The 15,500-nt window shown below is 49.6% G+C and overlaps 4 protein-coding genes across 4 annotated transcripts; 3 read left to right on the top strand and 1 right to left on the bottom strand.

The window, feature by feature from the left end:
* Window positions 1–1,535: 1,535 nt before the first annotated feature.
* Window positions 1,536–6,084, top strand: STEHIDRAFT_116778 (uncharacterized protein; the record flags this gene model as incomplete). The annotated part of the gene is made up of 15 exons (XM_007311718.1): window positions 1,536–1,568; window positions 1,682–2,029; window positions 2,298–2,536; window positions 2,602–2,892; window positions 3,004–3,175; window positions 3,228–3,376; window positions 3,437–3,599; window positions 3,670–3,763; window positions 3,860–4,218; window positions 4,301–4,600; window positions 4,668–4,727; window positions 4,811–5,064; window positions 5,111–5,337; window positions 5,403–5,917; window positions 5,992–6,084. The coding sequence occupies 15 exons, from the start codon at window positions 1,536–1,538 to the stop codon at window positions 6,082–6,084; spliced, it is 3,297 nt and encodes a 1,098-aa protein (XP_007311780.1).
* A 1,578-nt stretch (window positions 6,085–7,662) lies between these two features.
* On the bottom strand, window positions 7,663–10,746 carry STEHIDRAFT_116777 (uncharacterized protein; the record flags this gene model as incomplete). The annotated part of the gene is made up of 10 exons (XM_007311717.1): window positions 7,663–8,092; window positions 8,224–8,701; window positions 8,827–8,992; window positions 9,090–9,237; window positions 9,321–9,426; window positions 9,509–9,725; window positions 9,871–9,951; window positions 10,023–10,100; window positions 10,171–10,223; window positions 10,251–10,746. 10 exons carry the CDS (start codon window positions 10,744–10,746, stop codon window positions 7,663–7,665), a joined length of 2,253 nt encoding a protein of 750 aa, XP_007311779.1.
* A 319-nt stretch (window positions 10,747–11,065) lies between these two features.
* STEHIDRAFT_163982 (uncharacterized protein) lies at window positions 11,066–12,586 on the top strand (the record flags this gene model as incomplete). Its single annotated transcript, XM_007311716.1, has 3 exons — window positions 11,066–11,079; window positions 11,958–12,107; window positions 12,187–12,586. 3 exons carry the CDS (start codon window positions 11,066–11,068, stop codon window positions 12,584–12,586), a joined length of 564 nt encoding a protein of 187 aa, XP_007311778.1.
* A 1,276-nt stretch (window positions 12,587–13,862) lies between these two features.
* Window positions 13,863–14,842, top strand: STEHIDRAFT_69909 (uncharacterized protein; the record flags this gene model as incomplete). The annotated part of the gene is made up of 3 exons (XM_007311711.1): window positions 13,863–13,965; window positions 14,168–14,228; window positions 14,461–14,842. Coding segments are annotated over 3 exons (546 nt in total), but the record flags the coding sequence as incomplete, so codon positions are not given.
* Window positions 14,843–15,500: the final 658 nt, after the last annotated feature.

The following is a 15,500-nucleotide window of genomic DNA, read 5'->3' as shown; positions in this document are numbered from 1 at the left end:
TACCTGCGTCCCGATGCTACGTAGTAGCATCGCTTTTTTCGACGGAGCGCCTAACGGGGCCCCCATACCCTTGTGAGCATCTTCATTTGAGAGACCCCCAAAAAAAGGGCTCTCCGAGGCACACACTTAGCGCATGCACAAACGAACTTAACTAGCAAACGAACTTACTGTGCTCGGACCCCGCAAGAAACGAACTTAAGCCTAGAAACGAACTTACAGTGAGAAACGAACTTACAGTGAGAAACAAACTCACAGTGAGAAACGAACTCACAGTGAGAAACGAAACTAACGCAAGAAACGAACCTACTGCACGAAACGAACTTACGGTGAGAAACGAACTTACGGTGAGAAACGAACTTACGGTGAGAAACGAACTTACGCCGAGAAACGAACTTACTGACGAAACGAACTTACGCTGAGAAATGAACTTACGCTGAGAAACGAACTTACTGTAGGAAACGAACTTACGCTGAGAAACGAACTTACGCTGAGAAACGAACTTACTGTAGGAAACGAACTTACGCTGAGAAACGAACTTACGCTGAGAAACGAACTTACTGTAGGAAACGAACTTACTGAAGAAACGTATGGGCGTAATAGTGTTAAATAAATATCTTGACTGTTTTCATGCGACCGAAGAGGTGTGAACACGCACAAGTCCCGCCACATTGAATGATCACACGCAGAAGTCATACCAGTTTAGGCGTCGTGGCGCCTATGTGACGGCGGTTTGCCGGACACACGTGTAAGTTCTTTCATCTCGAGCCGCCGCGCGTAAGTTCCGCTTCCGTTTGCGTACAGGTCTTTGTGTTTGCTCTTTGCACACAGGTGGACTGACATGCCATGCACATATGTTGTCGACTCTGCACACCTGGCCTCGCAAGTGTCGAAGTTACGATTCTCTTCGTCACTTGCAACACAAGTTCTTCCTTCCTTAGTGTGATGCTCTGTGCTCGAATCATTTCTTCACCCCAAATCCGAGTCATCGAGCCCGGTACATTGTGATACTACAGAATCCTTGGCTCTGAGACCTAAGCTTTGCTAATGCTTGATCTAGATGCGGCTCCATGAATTTGTCTTCCTCTTCGCCCTTAGCACCGGAACGGTCCTCGCCGGGAGCTCCGAATCTCAGTCCTGGTAACTAGGTCTTGCAAGGTTCCCTGTCACAATTTACTGTTTTCCCTCGTCCACTCTCCACTCTCTCGATCATCGGTCACGGTGGCTTGAACCTTAAATCTTGACGAGGGAAAAGGCAAGTGACAACCGACTCGCTCCTTCGTCCGGCCATCAAACTCTCCTTCCTTCTCGTCGATTCTAAGACTTTGAAACTCTCCTCCTCTTTGCTCATGGACTCGACTTCTCCCTGGGCTCTCACTCCCGCTCAACTCGGGCCCTGCAATCACAAGACATGTGTCAGCTCCGAACTTTGTTACTTATTTTTCCCAAACCCTAAGCAGATGGACGAGGCAAGCGATCCCCTTCGTCTAGCTATCGTCCTCTGTGCTATTTGTGGCCACCCCGCTGGCCTCCACAAAATGGCCATTTCGGCCAAGATACCCGAGCATGCGGTACGCCGTTCCTCTTCCATATTTTCTCCCTAGCCCCGCCACAAGTGATTTCCTGTGCCTTGTCTCTATTTATTAATTATATACTACGTGTTACATACTGTATGCATCTCTAGCCACCCGTCCCAGACCCACCTCGCGCTCCACCACCAGAACCGGCTGCTCCACCGCCCGCCTCTAATCCGGCACCAACTTCGTTCACCGCTCATGGACCAACCCCACCGCTTTCAAGCCAACCTTCGACTACTACCCTCCGGTCTCTCTTCGGCTCACGTCCAGCCAACTCAACCACTCCCGCCTCACAGTCCTCGCAGCCGTCTTCGTCTTCGCCATCGTACTCAGCGACACCCAATCTCGCAAGCCCGAATATCTTCATGAACATGGCGCAGAGTCGGAAGGAGCAAATTGGCGAGGGGCAGAACTTGCCTGCCGGAATGTCGAAGACATTCTACCCCGCTCAAAAGGTTTGTCTGTTCGGACATGTACTTTTGTTCTATCCTTCTTCCTTCGTCTTCATCTTCGTCTACCTACTACTCTCTATCTCTTCTTATCCCGCTACCCATCCTTCTAGTGTTTCCTATTCATCTATCTCCCTTTCTAGCTCTTCCCATTCCTATTTGTCTACGTACCATTATCCTATCCCTTCCTACTCAACCCTTCCTGACCATCTACCTACACCCTAATTTTTCTATCCCTCAACGTTATGATGTGTCTCACAACATCACTCCTCAGGCTCAGCAGGAGGCTGAGGTCGGTGCCAGACCTAAGCCTCGCAAAGCAAATGTGAAGCGTAAGCGCGATGATGACGATCCACATGACTCGACCGTAGCTCCTGCCACTCGCAAGGAGTCGAAGTCTGCAAAGACCGCGAAGTCGACACCTTCAGTCCCGGACACCTCGTTCACCGTCGCTCTCCTTCCCAATACAGTCAGGGCAAATGCTGGCCGTTATCGTGTGATGTCTGTCAGCCAGTTCGTCTTCACCTTGATAATTGTTGCGTGTATCTTCGTACTCACATCTATTGCTTCGCTTCTAGGTTGTCGCAACTTGACCTTGTTGGTCTCATCGGGAACGTCAGTCTCCCCACCACTGCAACTCCGTTTGAGATTAAGGTCGCCATCAGCGGCTTGTTCCTCCATGTTCCAGCCTTCGTTACCGTCGTCAACGAGCTCCTGTCCCCTACTGCTCATCAGTCTCCTGCTCCGCCCTTTCCCCAAAACCCTTGGAACCTTCTCACCGGACAGAATCGCGGACAGGGAGACAGGAAGGGCACCGTTCTTATTCCTTTCCCATCGTCGATGGTCATAGACTTTGCTCGGTTGTTAAGGTATGATCATCGCTCATTCTAGTACTAGTGTCTACTCTCCTATCCTATTCGTCCTACTCTCCTATCCATCCATTTTATCCCTGCATAATTGGCTGATTGACTATGTCATAGGGCTACTGGACTTACAAAGCCACGGAACGCCGCCACCATCTGGAAGAACGTGATATATATCTGCTTACCTGAGGGTACCGCCAATATCCCTTTCACCTTCGACTCTTCCTCCGACGAGGACTCGTCCGGTGCCGAAGAAGCGGAAAGTGATGACGACGTACCTCAGACCAATGTATGTTTTATACGACCTCATGAGTATTGTATCTGACCGCCGTCATTTCTAGAAGAAAGAAGAAGCACCCAAGGTGTCGCCACACACTCCCGCCTCCTCATCGTCTTCAACCGCGATGCCTTCTACGTCTACGGTCCCTCCGTCACGGACAACATCTTATTCTTCCTCACTTCCGCAGAAGCAGAAGGATGACGACAATCCGTACGTCTTTCGCATCTCTCCCATGCTGTCATAGTCCTGAAATATCCTTCGCCCTTCCAGGTATTCCACACCCTCGAGAGTGAACGGCGCAGGATCGTTTTTCACTCCCTTCCCTGGGCCTTATGCTGAACCAGATCAATGGATCGGTGGTACTCCAAGGATCATGCACGATCTCATGCGTGCTGTCACCAACGTCCATCAACCTGCTAAGCCTTCGTCCATGGTATTTCTTGTCACCCTTCTTGTTTTGCCGTATATATTGATCCCCCGATTCACATTGTTTCCCTAACTAGTGGCCTCTCGTCCCGGCGGATCTCTACATGGACGGTTATAAGGCCAAGAGTAGCGTGCAGATCCTGTACGATCTCTTCTGTAAGAACCCGGAAGGTGAGATTTCTATCTTTCTATGCTCTTCGTCTTCGTATACTTTGTCTCGTACTACCAGTATTCGTATTCGACGATCGTTGACACACATTTCCTAAGGCATTACGGCGGATATCGTCTGGGCATCCGTCACTGACTTCTTCAACAACATCTCGTTCTTCAACTCCATGCTGGACGACCCAGATGCCTCTACCATGATCAAGTTTGGTCCTAAGGGACTAGGCTTCATCATCGATGGCCTGTGCATTGCTTACAGATTACTCCCTTCAATTAGCTTTCAGTTCCCTCGCCCATCGCAGGATGAACTCATCGTACTCACCGGTAATCTGTACAAGCTTATCGTTAAGTTTAAGGAGGACTCCGACACTCCTGGCCCAGATATGTATTCGCCTGACGGATTCCGCGACTTCATTAGCTCCGTTGTTCGTCTGGATAAGTCCACTTCGCAATGCTTCGCAGTGAGTGACTAACATAGGTTTTATTGTGTTTGATGAGACTGTCTCATATGTTCTTTCTGTTGTCTTTCCCATATGTGCCCAGATCGCTACCCAGAACAATTGGGATCATCTCTGTGCCTCTTCGTTCGTCTTGAAACAAGACTCGCCTGGGGCCCTACTTCAGGCACTGGATGCCGACTTCGGCTCAGCCTCTGATCACTCGCAGATGAAATCAGACAATATGCGTCTAGGGAAATGGGGGTTGGCGAAGTTTATCGATGCGTTGCTTATACCATTCCTGGATCACTACGAGATGGACGATGACAGCTACTACGCTATATTTTCCATACTTCAGACGTTCTGTAGGGAGGCGTCCAAGTATATTGAATCTTGTCGGAAATCCGTGCGTGTATTCATGTGTATATTCTGTTTACTTCAAGTACTGTGCTGATATTCGGGTATTGTTGTAGAAGTGGAAGGGGAAACCTACTCCGGCAAGGAATGATGTCCCAAGTACTGGTGATGCAGAGGTTCGTTCTCTATTATCACCTTCTCTGATGACTTTTTGGCTTATTTTTGTTATTCACTCGACCTCGACGTCTTAATTGGATAGGAAAATCAATCGGAAATCAACAGCCGCCGTAGTACTCGTGCAAGTACTGCGACCAAAGCCAGCGCTGAGACGACTGGAGGTACTGGGGAGTTTGCTGATGTTCAAAGCAACGGTGGTGGGGATGACGGTGAACCAGTGCAGGAGGAGGGTACTGCTCGTGGTAAGAGTAGTCGTGGTCGTCGTGGTCGTCGTGGTCGTGGAGGGAGAGGTGGGAGGGGAAAGCGTAGGGGTTCTGCTGGGACGAACACGGATGCGTAGGCACTGTTCATCTTCTGAGTTGTGCTGTCCAATAATAATAAGGCGATCTCTTAGCCCTGCACCATCGTCTAAACCCAATAATTCCTCTGATGCATATGTGCCTTCTTCGACCTCGTCAGGATCCGATATTTCGGACGGTGAGTACGCCGAGACGATTAGACAGTTCCTGCAGGAGAAGTATGGGACTCGTACGTTCTGCTCTGGAGGCTCTCATAGACGACAACCTACGCCACGACAATCTACGCCACTCGAAGAACCCACTTCGAACCGTGAGTCTTTTTTCATTATTTCGAGGACATTCTCAAGTTGATATAAACCGAACCTCCGAAAACAGGTCCTCCACCATCCTATTCATCGACATTCCCCCGCACTCAACCGCGACCTCGTCCTACCCCGCAAGCACGACCTCGTCAATCTGCCTGGGGATCGTCTTCTACTCCCAATGAGTACATATACGTCTCTAGCGATGATGAACGTACACGCCCATATCCTGCGTCGACTACTAACACCTCAACGACTGGTACCTCCGGTTCTGTACCTACTCCGTCTCACTCCAATCCACCTCTCTCGACCACCGCTGGCGCCTCTACAACTACGACTTCAACCGCACAGCCCTCTACCTCTACTTTCGTACTATCAGCATCTACGATGATCTCATATCGCCGATTCATTGATGCAACATCGGAGCGTGTCTCACCGTCGAGACGAAGCTCAGCTCGTCGTATCCCTTGGCATGAATTCCGCTCTGATCTACTTCGACGAGTTCCACACCCTGACCCTGCTAGACGCATTCAACTCTCGACGATTGTCCAGGCTTCTGTCACATCCCAGCGCCGTCTTCTTGCACGTGTGAGTACCATTGTGCTATTATATTCCCTATTGTGTCCTGCGTGTCCGCTTTCCTAAGTCTGAATTCTTGTTAGGTATATCACCCAGATAAGAACATGCAGTACGGAAACGAGTGGGCCAGCTTATGTCAAAGTATCATGGCTTTAATCAACACTGTGCAAAATTGAAGGCTCCTTCGTGTCAATCAATCGTACCCAAGTGAGTCTCATGTTATACTCGAATAAAATCAGGCGTTGACCGTCACACCATGTAGAATCATGTGGTAGTGTGTACGACTCACAGACTTACAAGTCTATGTCTATGTCTATGTCTTCTCCCATGTTACGATCATATGTCTCTATGTTATTTCTTTCATGTCTTTATGCCTTTGCTATTCCCTATGCGTATTTCCCATGCTATCGCTCTATGCTCCACCATTACTTTTGTCCTCTGTTTGCCCTTATGAGTTGTGAGCTTGACTTCCGACCGCGGAGCCTGCAGCACTACACTATGATACACAGATATGAGTGATAATCAGAGAGAGATCTCCATTATGAGGAGCTTCATTTGTGAGCAGTGAATCTGTCACGTACAAGGACAAGGCTCGATCGTCGCCCGCTCTGAGACAAGGAAAAGGAGACTCTCACCGGGAAATGCCGGTGGCGTGTCGCACACCCTTCCCCCATGTCCATCATTATTCACCCTGGCACAAATAACTAGGAGAAAAACACGACAAAACGAGCACCAGGATCTATGGATTTGACTTCAAAATCAAAAGCCCAAGAGCAAAGGAAAACATTACGTGAGAAGCCCCGACCCGTACAGGTAAGCACTGAGGGCTGGTTACACAGTTACACATGGGTGTCACCGTACTCCTGGGTTTGCATATGTGTGCCCTACACAGCTGAGCATGCATAACCAAGAGAAATGAACCTTGTTTCAAGAGCTGTAAACCCTTGATTTGTCTACAAAACTCACAGCTCAAGAGCAAAGGAGACAAAATTTTAAGGGAGTTAAATTCGATTATAATTACTTCGAACACAGAATGTGCTCTAAGAGGTAGAGGTATAGTATGGTCTTGAATGCAGCAAGGAGATCAGATTCAAATGTAGCTAGGTTCTTGTTATGATATCACACTCACCTGGTGTGAGATGAGGAGCAGGCGTTGTGAACAGGGAAGGAGAAGGAAAAGGACAAAGATGCGAAATACAGGGATCCGGACACCGGGAAATGCCGGTGGCCCGCCTCACCCCTTCCCATTCTTCGTCTATATCTACCTTGGCACAAATAATGAAGAGAAAAACAGGGCAAAATGAGCACCAGAATGTATTAGTTTAACTTCAAAACTCGAAAACCAAGAGCAAAGGAAAGAAATATGTGAGAAGTCCCAAGTCCCACTCGTACAGGTAAGTACTCATGAGTACTGGTTTATGGCACTGTAAGTACTTCAAGTTCAGAGTTTGCATATGTGTGTGCCATACACAATTGAGCATGCATAACTAAGAGAAACAGACCATATTTCGAGAACTCCAACCCCTTGATTTATCTACAAAACTCACAGCTCAAGAGCAAAGGAGTAACTTTTTTCACAGAGTCATATTCGATCCCGACGATTCAAGACGTTAGATTCAGGTCACTCGAGCTGAGCTCGAGCTACTATGGTCTACAAAAAGAGCCAACAAAATGAATGTTACGAAGGAAAAGGAAGGCTATGATGAATCCATTGAACTTTTAAGTAACAATAAACAGGTACTCTAGCGCTAAGTCTAAGTCAGCCTCCTGCCATAGAGATCATCAAGTGGGTGTTTCCTGTGATCCATCTCAATTCCTCGCTCAGTCCTGGTCCGTTTCTTAGGAACGAGTTCAAGACCTCCCTCCCGTACTACAGCATCAGCAGTCCTCCGTTTCCGAATCGGACGTGGAATAGCAATAGCGCCAGAGCTAGAAGAGGGCGACGACGGCAAAATGGTGGGAGAAGCGGAGCATAGTGTCTGGCTTCGATGGTCGCGGGTGTCCTCCAAAGGTCGTCGGGACGAAAGGACGATTCCAATCTTCTTGGTGTTCTTCTTTTCGATCTCCTCAGGGACTTGGTGTCTGAAGTTTTCAGGGAGGAGTTTCCGGTGCACGGCTTTGACAGCCTCAATAGTGTGTCGAAGAGGGATGTCTGGGTTCGGATCGCCCCAACAGGCAAGAACACTATGTCAAATAAGATACATTAGCATTAATTTGAAACGGAGTGTTCACACAAAGTAGTACGAAGATAGAAGATAACAATAACACAATAACAAGAGAGATGTCGGGGGACAAGAAAAAGAAAGAGCACGCACTGTACTGTATGTCCGTTGATGGCCTTTCGAGGGATCGCAAGGCCGCCGTACTCCAACGGACCAATAGCGACATCCAACGAATGGGCCACAGTATACTGGAATGAACCAGCCTCTCGCTCACCGTCATTCGGTGTAGCAAGTGTACGAACACCTGGTATAGACGTCAGGGACCAGACATACGTTCTTCCTTTACCCTTTCTTCTCACAACCGCACTCGTAGACTCTGTCACCATCATGGAGCCCTCAGCACTCTCTCCATCACCATTGCTATCATCGCCCTTCACATCCCCCAATACCCCTATCGCCACAGCTGCCTCAGCCACAGCTGCCTCAGCCTCAGCCGCCTCAGCCTTCTTAGCATCTTTTTCACTACGCTCATAGTACGTGTACGGCTTGCGAGGGAAAAGAACTTTCGTCGCGGCAGGGAAAAGGCAAGTATACGCATTTGGATTGAGGTAAGTCTGATCCAAATCAGTTCCTAGGACCGGGAAGAAACACTTTTTCAGTATCGTGCAAGATTCTCGTAGATTTACAGGCCAGATGAAGTCGGAGACATGTACACAATACACAAAGCGGAAAAGAAGAAATAAACGAAATACGGACCTCGGGACCGGAAGTACTGTGTCAGTGGATCATCCTGTATCTTCGCACTTGTATCTCCTGATAACTTCGGCCACAGTGTAGGCGAGATAAGGTGGCCTAAATTACGAGGTTGCTTCAAGTCGAGTGCGATCAAGGACCAATCAAACACGTCATAGTCTCGATTTTTCTACCAGAAACAGAAGAGTGAGACGGAAAAATCAAACGGAAACAAGTACAGAGAGGAGTTAACGAAGGGAGAATAAGGCGCCACAAGCTGGACATACCTCATACTCGTCAGCAAGACTCGCAAGACGGAGCGGTATCTTGATATTCAACTTGCCGTAAACGCGAAGAGAGCGTCCGTACGCTTGGCGCTGGACGAGGCTGGGGGCAAGGAGTGTACCTTGCATTGCAGGGCGGACGACATCGTTCCTACATGCGATCACCGTCATTCAGGTCACTCAGATTCAGTCCAGCCAAAATAAGCAAAGCAGAACACAACCTTTCCGACTTACCACATCTGAGGGAGACCGAGTATAAGGTGGCGATAAGCAGCAATGAGTCTCGCCACACGAGATGGGACATCGAACAATTGCGCCTCTGTAAGTCCCAGCCATAGACCTAGAATGCAAACGACCCAATGTTATAATTCGGATCAAAAAACGTTGAGGCCTTCAGGATAAATGAGGGTATGTCCACACACCCGCCATGAACATCAACTCCTGAATCGTGTACTTTCCAATCCCAGGAAGCGGGCCATCAGTGCCACGAATGACCATGAAGGCTAATTTAGAGCGATTGCAACGTCGCTTCCGACGCTGGTCTATCCAATCGGCGACAGATTTGAGGAAAACGTCAAATGCGGTCAGGATACAAGCATGCCGGACGGGCATATGCTCTATAGAGTCGAGCCAGTACAGCTGTGGACACAAAAAGTGGTGAGAGAATGAACGGAACACGGAATTGACAGATTCAATAGTGAAACTGATGATGCAATGGAGTTGTTCATTGCATGCGTATATTATAAAACATATGTAAGGATAGTGTGGCATGTTGAAAACGTACCTGTAGTAGATGACTACGTGTCAAAAACGCTAGGGTGAAACCTTCAAAAACAAATGCAACGGTGACCTTGAAAATCCGGGTCTTGATTGGCAATACACATAAGATGTTAATGAACACAAGCGTTAGATATATGGGAAGATGGATATACATACTTTGTGTGGAACGAGCTTCAGGTATGCCCACTGCGATGCAGTGTATACTTGCAGGCAAGTGTGGAGAAGATACTGTATCTGACGAAGAGGAAAGCGGAATGAGGTGAGGAGTGAATCGCGGACAGGAATAGTAATGTGAAACACTCACCTGAACGACCATCAGACCAAAATGGATCAGGAGTGTCCGCGGCGTATGCGTCACTTTGTCAAGTACTAGCGATTACAAACGCTCGGGTGGCATAGGCGTATATGGCAGCTCCTTGAACGGAATCTTAACAAATTCGGAACCTGCAGATTTTGCAGTCCGCTTATTTTTCGCGTTTTGCTGTGAGATAAACTGGTTGTCTGAGGCGAGTTGATTGCGGTCATCAAGTGTGGGACAAGTGCCAGGGAGAGGAGGATAAACATGAGACTGCGAGACCGTTCCACTGCCGCGTTTGACTAGAGGTGCATCGGATGCAGTTAGCTCAACAACACATCCTTCACCAGTGTCATTGACACTGTCCTCCTGCTCGTCAATAATCCCGTTGCCACTGTCACTATCACCATCAATATCGGCATTTGTGCAGTCGTCTTCAGCGCCCAGTGTTGCCTTAGGAGCTGTAGGATCGTGCCATAGTGAGACTAGAGGAGCTCCGAAGACTTGTACACCTTGCTTTTCGAGATGAGCAGCAGCATGATGAAATGTGCGATCTGAGGAGAAGATCTCCGGGAGCTCTGGCATAGTCTGCAGCAGTGGCGGTTGAAGTAGCGGAGAGCGCGTCGCGTCGGTGTGTCATAGAAAACACGAACGCGTCATGTCACACTTGTGACGGCCAAACGTCTCACTTCATCTTTGCAAAAAAAAAAAAACTTGCTCCTTTGCTCCTGAGTCCCGACTTTTGAAGACAAACTAAGGCTCTGTGATGCTCAAACTGTGGTCTGTGTTTCTTAGTTATATATGCTATGCTGTTTCGGGCCCTCATATGCGAACTTCGCGGTGTGGCAATATGGCAACAACCGTGACATTAGCTCTGCTCGTGTGTCTCTCGATCTCGCCTACCATGTCTCAACAGCAGTCAGTATCTGTCGTGCGAGGCAGACGTACAGTCCAAACGTGCTGATCAACCCTTTTGGATGTCACTTTGCTCTATGGATGCTCAAGGGATTGGTAGTGCAGACAAGGCAGCTGACGAGAGGCTTGCAGCAGACGCCCGAGGTCTACGGGCTCGGACTGACTCCGTTCGCCACTCGTGCAGATACTGAATTCGTAAGTCTTATCTTCATTTCTTCGTTGAATTTCTACTGAAACTGCACTAGATGTGATCGTTCTTTCTCATCCTCAACGGTCATCTCCTCTTCCACCCGGCTTCGTCCCTTCCGGCCCACAAACTACATTCATCATCCTCCCACCTCACCCTGTACGACTATCTCTCATCTCAAACCCTAACCGCCCTTGAACGTCTCCCCTTCCACTCCGTCACACACGCATGAACCCTCGTCCCATGGTCCGCCGCAAATGTGTCGACACCGTCTCCGATCTCACAAATAGCTTCGTGGCCCGAGGAAGACTGTGGCACGCACTTTAGGCCCAGGCATGTCAGATGATGAACTCGAGTGAGCGAGGGCAGAGGGAGAGCACATTTAGCGTGTTTGGAGGGTGTCCGAATCTAGTGTTGGGTTTGCAGACGGAGGCGGTCGTCGAGGTCTTTGGAAGGGGATTGCAGGATCCGCAGAGTGTCAATGTGAGTGTTCTACTTACTTTTTTTACTCTCGAAATTTCATGGACTATTGGGGCGTGCTGTCTGTCGTAGCCGTTCCCCTCCTGGTCTGATGGCGTGATTACGCCGTCGCCACAACTCGATGTAACCGACTTACTTCATCCATATTTTTTCTCCCTTCGCCCATTCATAACCACCGCGTCCCTTTCTTTCTAACTATCATTTCCTGCCGTAGGTTCGACACGCAGCCCTCACAGGCGCCGTCTCCTACCTCTCCGCCCTTCTACCTCTCCGCCCTTTTGCCACACGCGCTGCCCCACGCCCTCAAATTAATGTATCCAATCCTCGACACCCTCCCTTCTCTCCCCGCCTCCCAACTCCTTCGGTACGCCCCTCACACCCTCCTCTCATTTTCTTCTCACTGATATTTTCTAATATATCGTCCAACGCCACCGCCACAACAGGTTCCTAAACACCCTAACCCCACTCGCCACCTCTTCTCCCTCCCTCTTCGCACCCCATCTCCCCGCCCTCCTTCGCTGGCTCCCTGGTCTCATCCTCTTCAGTGCAGACCCAGGCCCCACACCCACCGTTGCTCGTCCCTTCCCCCCCTCTTCTTCCGGCCCTTCCTCCGGCGTGTTCACATTCTCATTATCTCCGTCCCATCTTTCTCCCCATTCCCACTCCTCCGGCGCGGAAGACGGCCCGCAAGACGAACAGGACCTCGAAGTGGAGGAGGTGAGGAAGGCCGTGCTGGAGTTTATGATCAGCTTGAGAGAGGCGAAACCGGGGATGGTGATGAGGACGGAGGGCTGGGTTGCAACTTTTGGTCAGGGGGTGTTTGGGCGGGATGGAGGTGATTGATGTGAGGCAGGAGGAGCTGAGCGGGTGGTTGGAGGCTGATGTGAGTCTTTTGTTTTTCTTTTTGTTGGTAGATTTTCTCGTGGATGGAGTGGTTTGAAGTTCCCCGGTTCGGCTGAAGTGGCGAGACGGAGGATTGGTGCTTCGCGCTGGGGAATCTGGGATTCTGGAAGGACGTATATGTCGATCTGACGTTTTGGGGCGTTTTGTATCGCTCATTCGCATCCCCATGTCTCTGTATCATTCCTATGAATCTAACAGAAGCTGACCATCTTTTGCTTTTTGCACGCCCCGATACGACCGATACTACCTACTTCCTCCCATCCCATAAACTACCCACTCCGCTCCACTCGACGGACGAAATTTCTACTCACCACCAACCGCTCACATCACCAACCTCGCACGTTCCGATCAAACCGCGAACGCAACCTAGCCTTCCGACGAGCGGACAGATGATACCTATCCCCACATCTAAGAACAGTCGCTCGACAGGCTCGCGTGCGCCGTCGGCGGGAAAGCGGTGCTCCCCGCTGCGTTCCAGTTGATACCGGGCATGTTGGTACGTCGTTCTAACTATCGTCTTCCTCGTCCCCTTCGTTCCTCTTCTTTTCGTTATCATTATCATCTTCATTGCATCATTCTTCTCGGGTCGTTCTTCGAAGCCGACAGGTTTTGTTTGTTTGATTCGACCTATTCACTTTCGGTGCTGCTACTCGTGACGGCGATGGTACGTATCGATGTGACGGTGCGATGGTGTGCTGGTGCTGTTATGTTGGATTCGATTGTGGCGATAGGTGAGCCACGATTGGAGGTTGCGATATGCGGGCTTGATGGCCATCGCGGCGGTAGGCGAAGGAGCGAGTAAGGTGATGCAGAACGAGCTGGGGAAGGTCGTTGGGTACGTCATTTCCTTCATACCTCATTCTTTCCTTTTCTTCTATTTGCCGTTCTCCACCGTGTTTTTGTCTCTTTTCGTGAATCATTGGTTTGGTTGCTGTGTCATTCAGGAAGGGGAGTGGGGATGTCGCTGGGGTTGCAGAGTGTGGATGAGCTGGACGAGGATTGACCATGTTGCTCGCTTATGTCGTAGAGCGTGAATCTGTCACTCAGACGAGGGACGACGGATTGTAGAGAGGGCGGTACAGTGACGATTTGTCACGTCAGGATGTTCTCAGAAAGCGACAAACGTAGACAATGGGAGAGAGAGTTCCGGCAGGGAGTTTGACTGTAGTGGTGGCGCTATGCGGACGAAATACTGACAGTATTTTTTGTTTTGTTTTGTAGCTTGATCTTGCCACTGTTCAGCGATCCATATCCGAGGGCCCGATATGCGGCTTGTCAATGCGTGTACGTCCTCTTCTTAACCCTCCGTTTTTCTCCCAGTATCCCTCCGTGTCTCCTTCTACACTTCCCTCCCCTCATCTCCCATTCCTTGATCACCTGAACTAATCCTACAACCTCATCCATCTAGCGGTCAACTCTGTACTGATCACGAGGTACGTCGGGCTCTTAACATGTACTTTGGCGAAGCGTAGATGGAGACCGATGATGTGCTCCGTTGTCGCTGCTTAGGAAGTCATCCAGGCGGAGTCCATCAGCAGCTGTTCTCAGTACTCATCCCTACGCTCGAGGCTCCCGAGTCGAGGTACATGTCTCCGATCTATGAGTTTTATTGCCCACATCTTCCACCGCTTCCATTCTGCCCGTTCTGTACCATTTCTCCGACTCTATCAGCCGCCCTTGACCCATTCGTTTCGCCCTTCATGACCTTTCGTTGACTTTCGTTCGTTCTTTACCCAAACTCTTCTTTGTTCGACTGGTATTCTTATGGTACACCATCCCGACTTTGACCTGTTCTTGTGCCTCGTCGGTAACAGAGTGCACGCCCACGCCGCAGCTGCCCTCATCAACTTCTGTGAAGGCGTCGAGCGCGACACGCTCATCCCTTACCTCGGTCCTATAGTCGAGCGGCTCCTCAAGCTTCTTATTCCTGCTGGCTTCTCTCCTGCGAACGCGGATGCGAATGGGGCTGGGAACGAGAATGGGACGGGCGTGAAGAGATATATGCAAGAGCAAGTGATTACGACGTTGGCGATGGTTGCAGATGCGAGTGAGGATGCGTTCGCGAAGGTGAATTTTTCTCTGTTTCGCTTTGCGTCGGTGGTCGAAGTTGTGGGTTGGAGTTGTGTTGTTGACGTTGTATTTTTTTCTCGTGTCGGGTGGCGTTGTGCCTGGCTGGATGGATCGTGGTCGAAATAGCATTACTCGAGCATCATGCCCTTGCTGCTGAATCTCCTCAAGAATGTGAATTGACCGGAGTATATGAAGTCAAGGCGATGGAGTGTGCTGGTTTGATTGGTGCGTCGGGTTTCCCCTTCCCCTATTGATTCTTTCAAGTCATCGAAGGTTCAATGCGCTGACTACACTTCTCCGCTTATAGCGATCGCGGTGAGACGAGACGTGTTCAGGCCAGACTCACAAGTCTTCGTCGAGCAGTTGATCCAAATACAAAGTATGTTTATCTTTTCCCTGTTATGGCACCTCAAGAGTTTGACGTGGCTAATGTATATCTGTGTCCAAAGACAGCCCAGTCGATCCCGGTGATGCCATGCTGCCGCGCTATCTCATCACGACGTGGGTGAAGGTCTGTCAGGCTATGGGGCCGAATTCGAACCTTATCTACCGGCGGTCATGCCACAATTGTTGGGCGCTAGGAACAGGAACGTTCAGGTTCAAAATATCTGACTGTTAGGAAGATTTGACTGCAGGTGTACAGGACGGTTTTTGTGTGGCATACACGAGTGGGAGGACGAGGGAGAAGGCGTTTACTAGGCGTCCAGTGTGTTCTTTTTCTTTCCTTATCTCCCTCCTCTCTTTGTTTTTTCTCTTTTCCGATCATGCTCGGTCTTGGATTGTT

Source organism: Stereum hirsutum, assembly GCF_000264905.1.
Source record: "Stereum hirsutum FP-91666 SS1 unplaced genomic scaffold STEHIscaffold_32, whole genome shotgun sequence".
In the NCBI taxonomy this organism is placed as follows: domain Eukaryota; kingdom Fungi; phylum Basidiomycota; class Agaricomycetes; order Russulales; family Stereaceae; genus Stereum; species Stereum hirsutum.
This window is presented reverse-complemented; position numbering and strand designations above follow the sequence as displayed.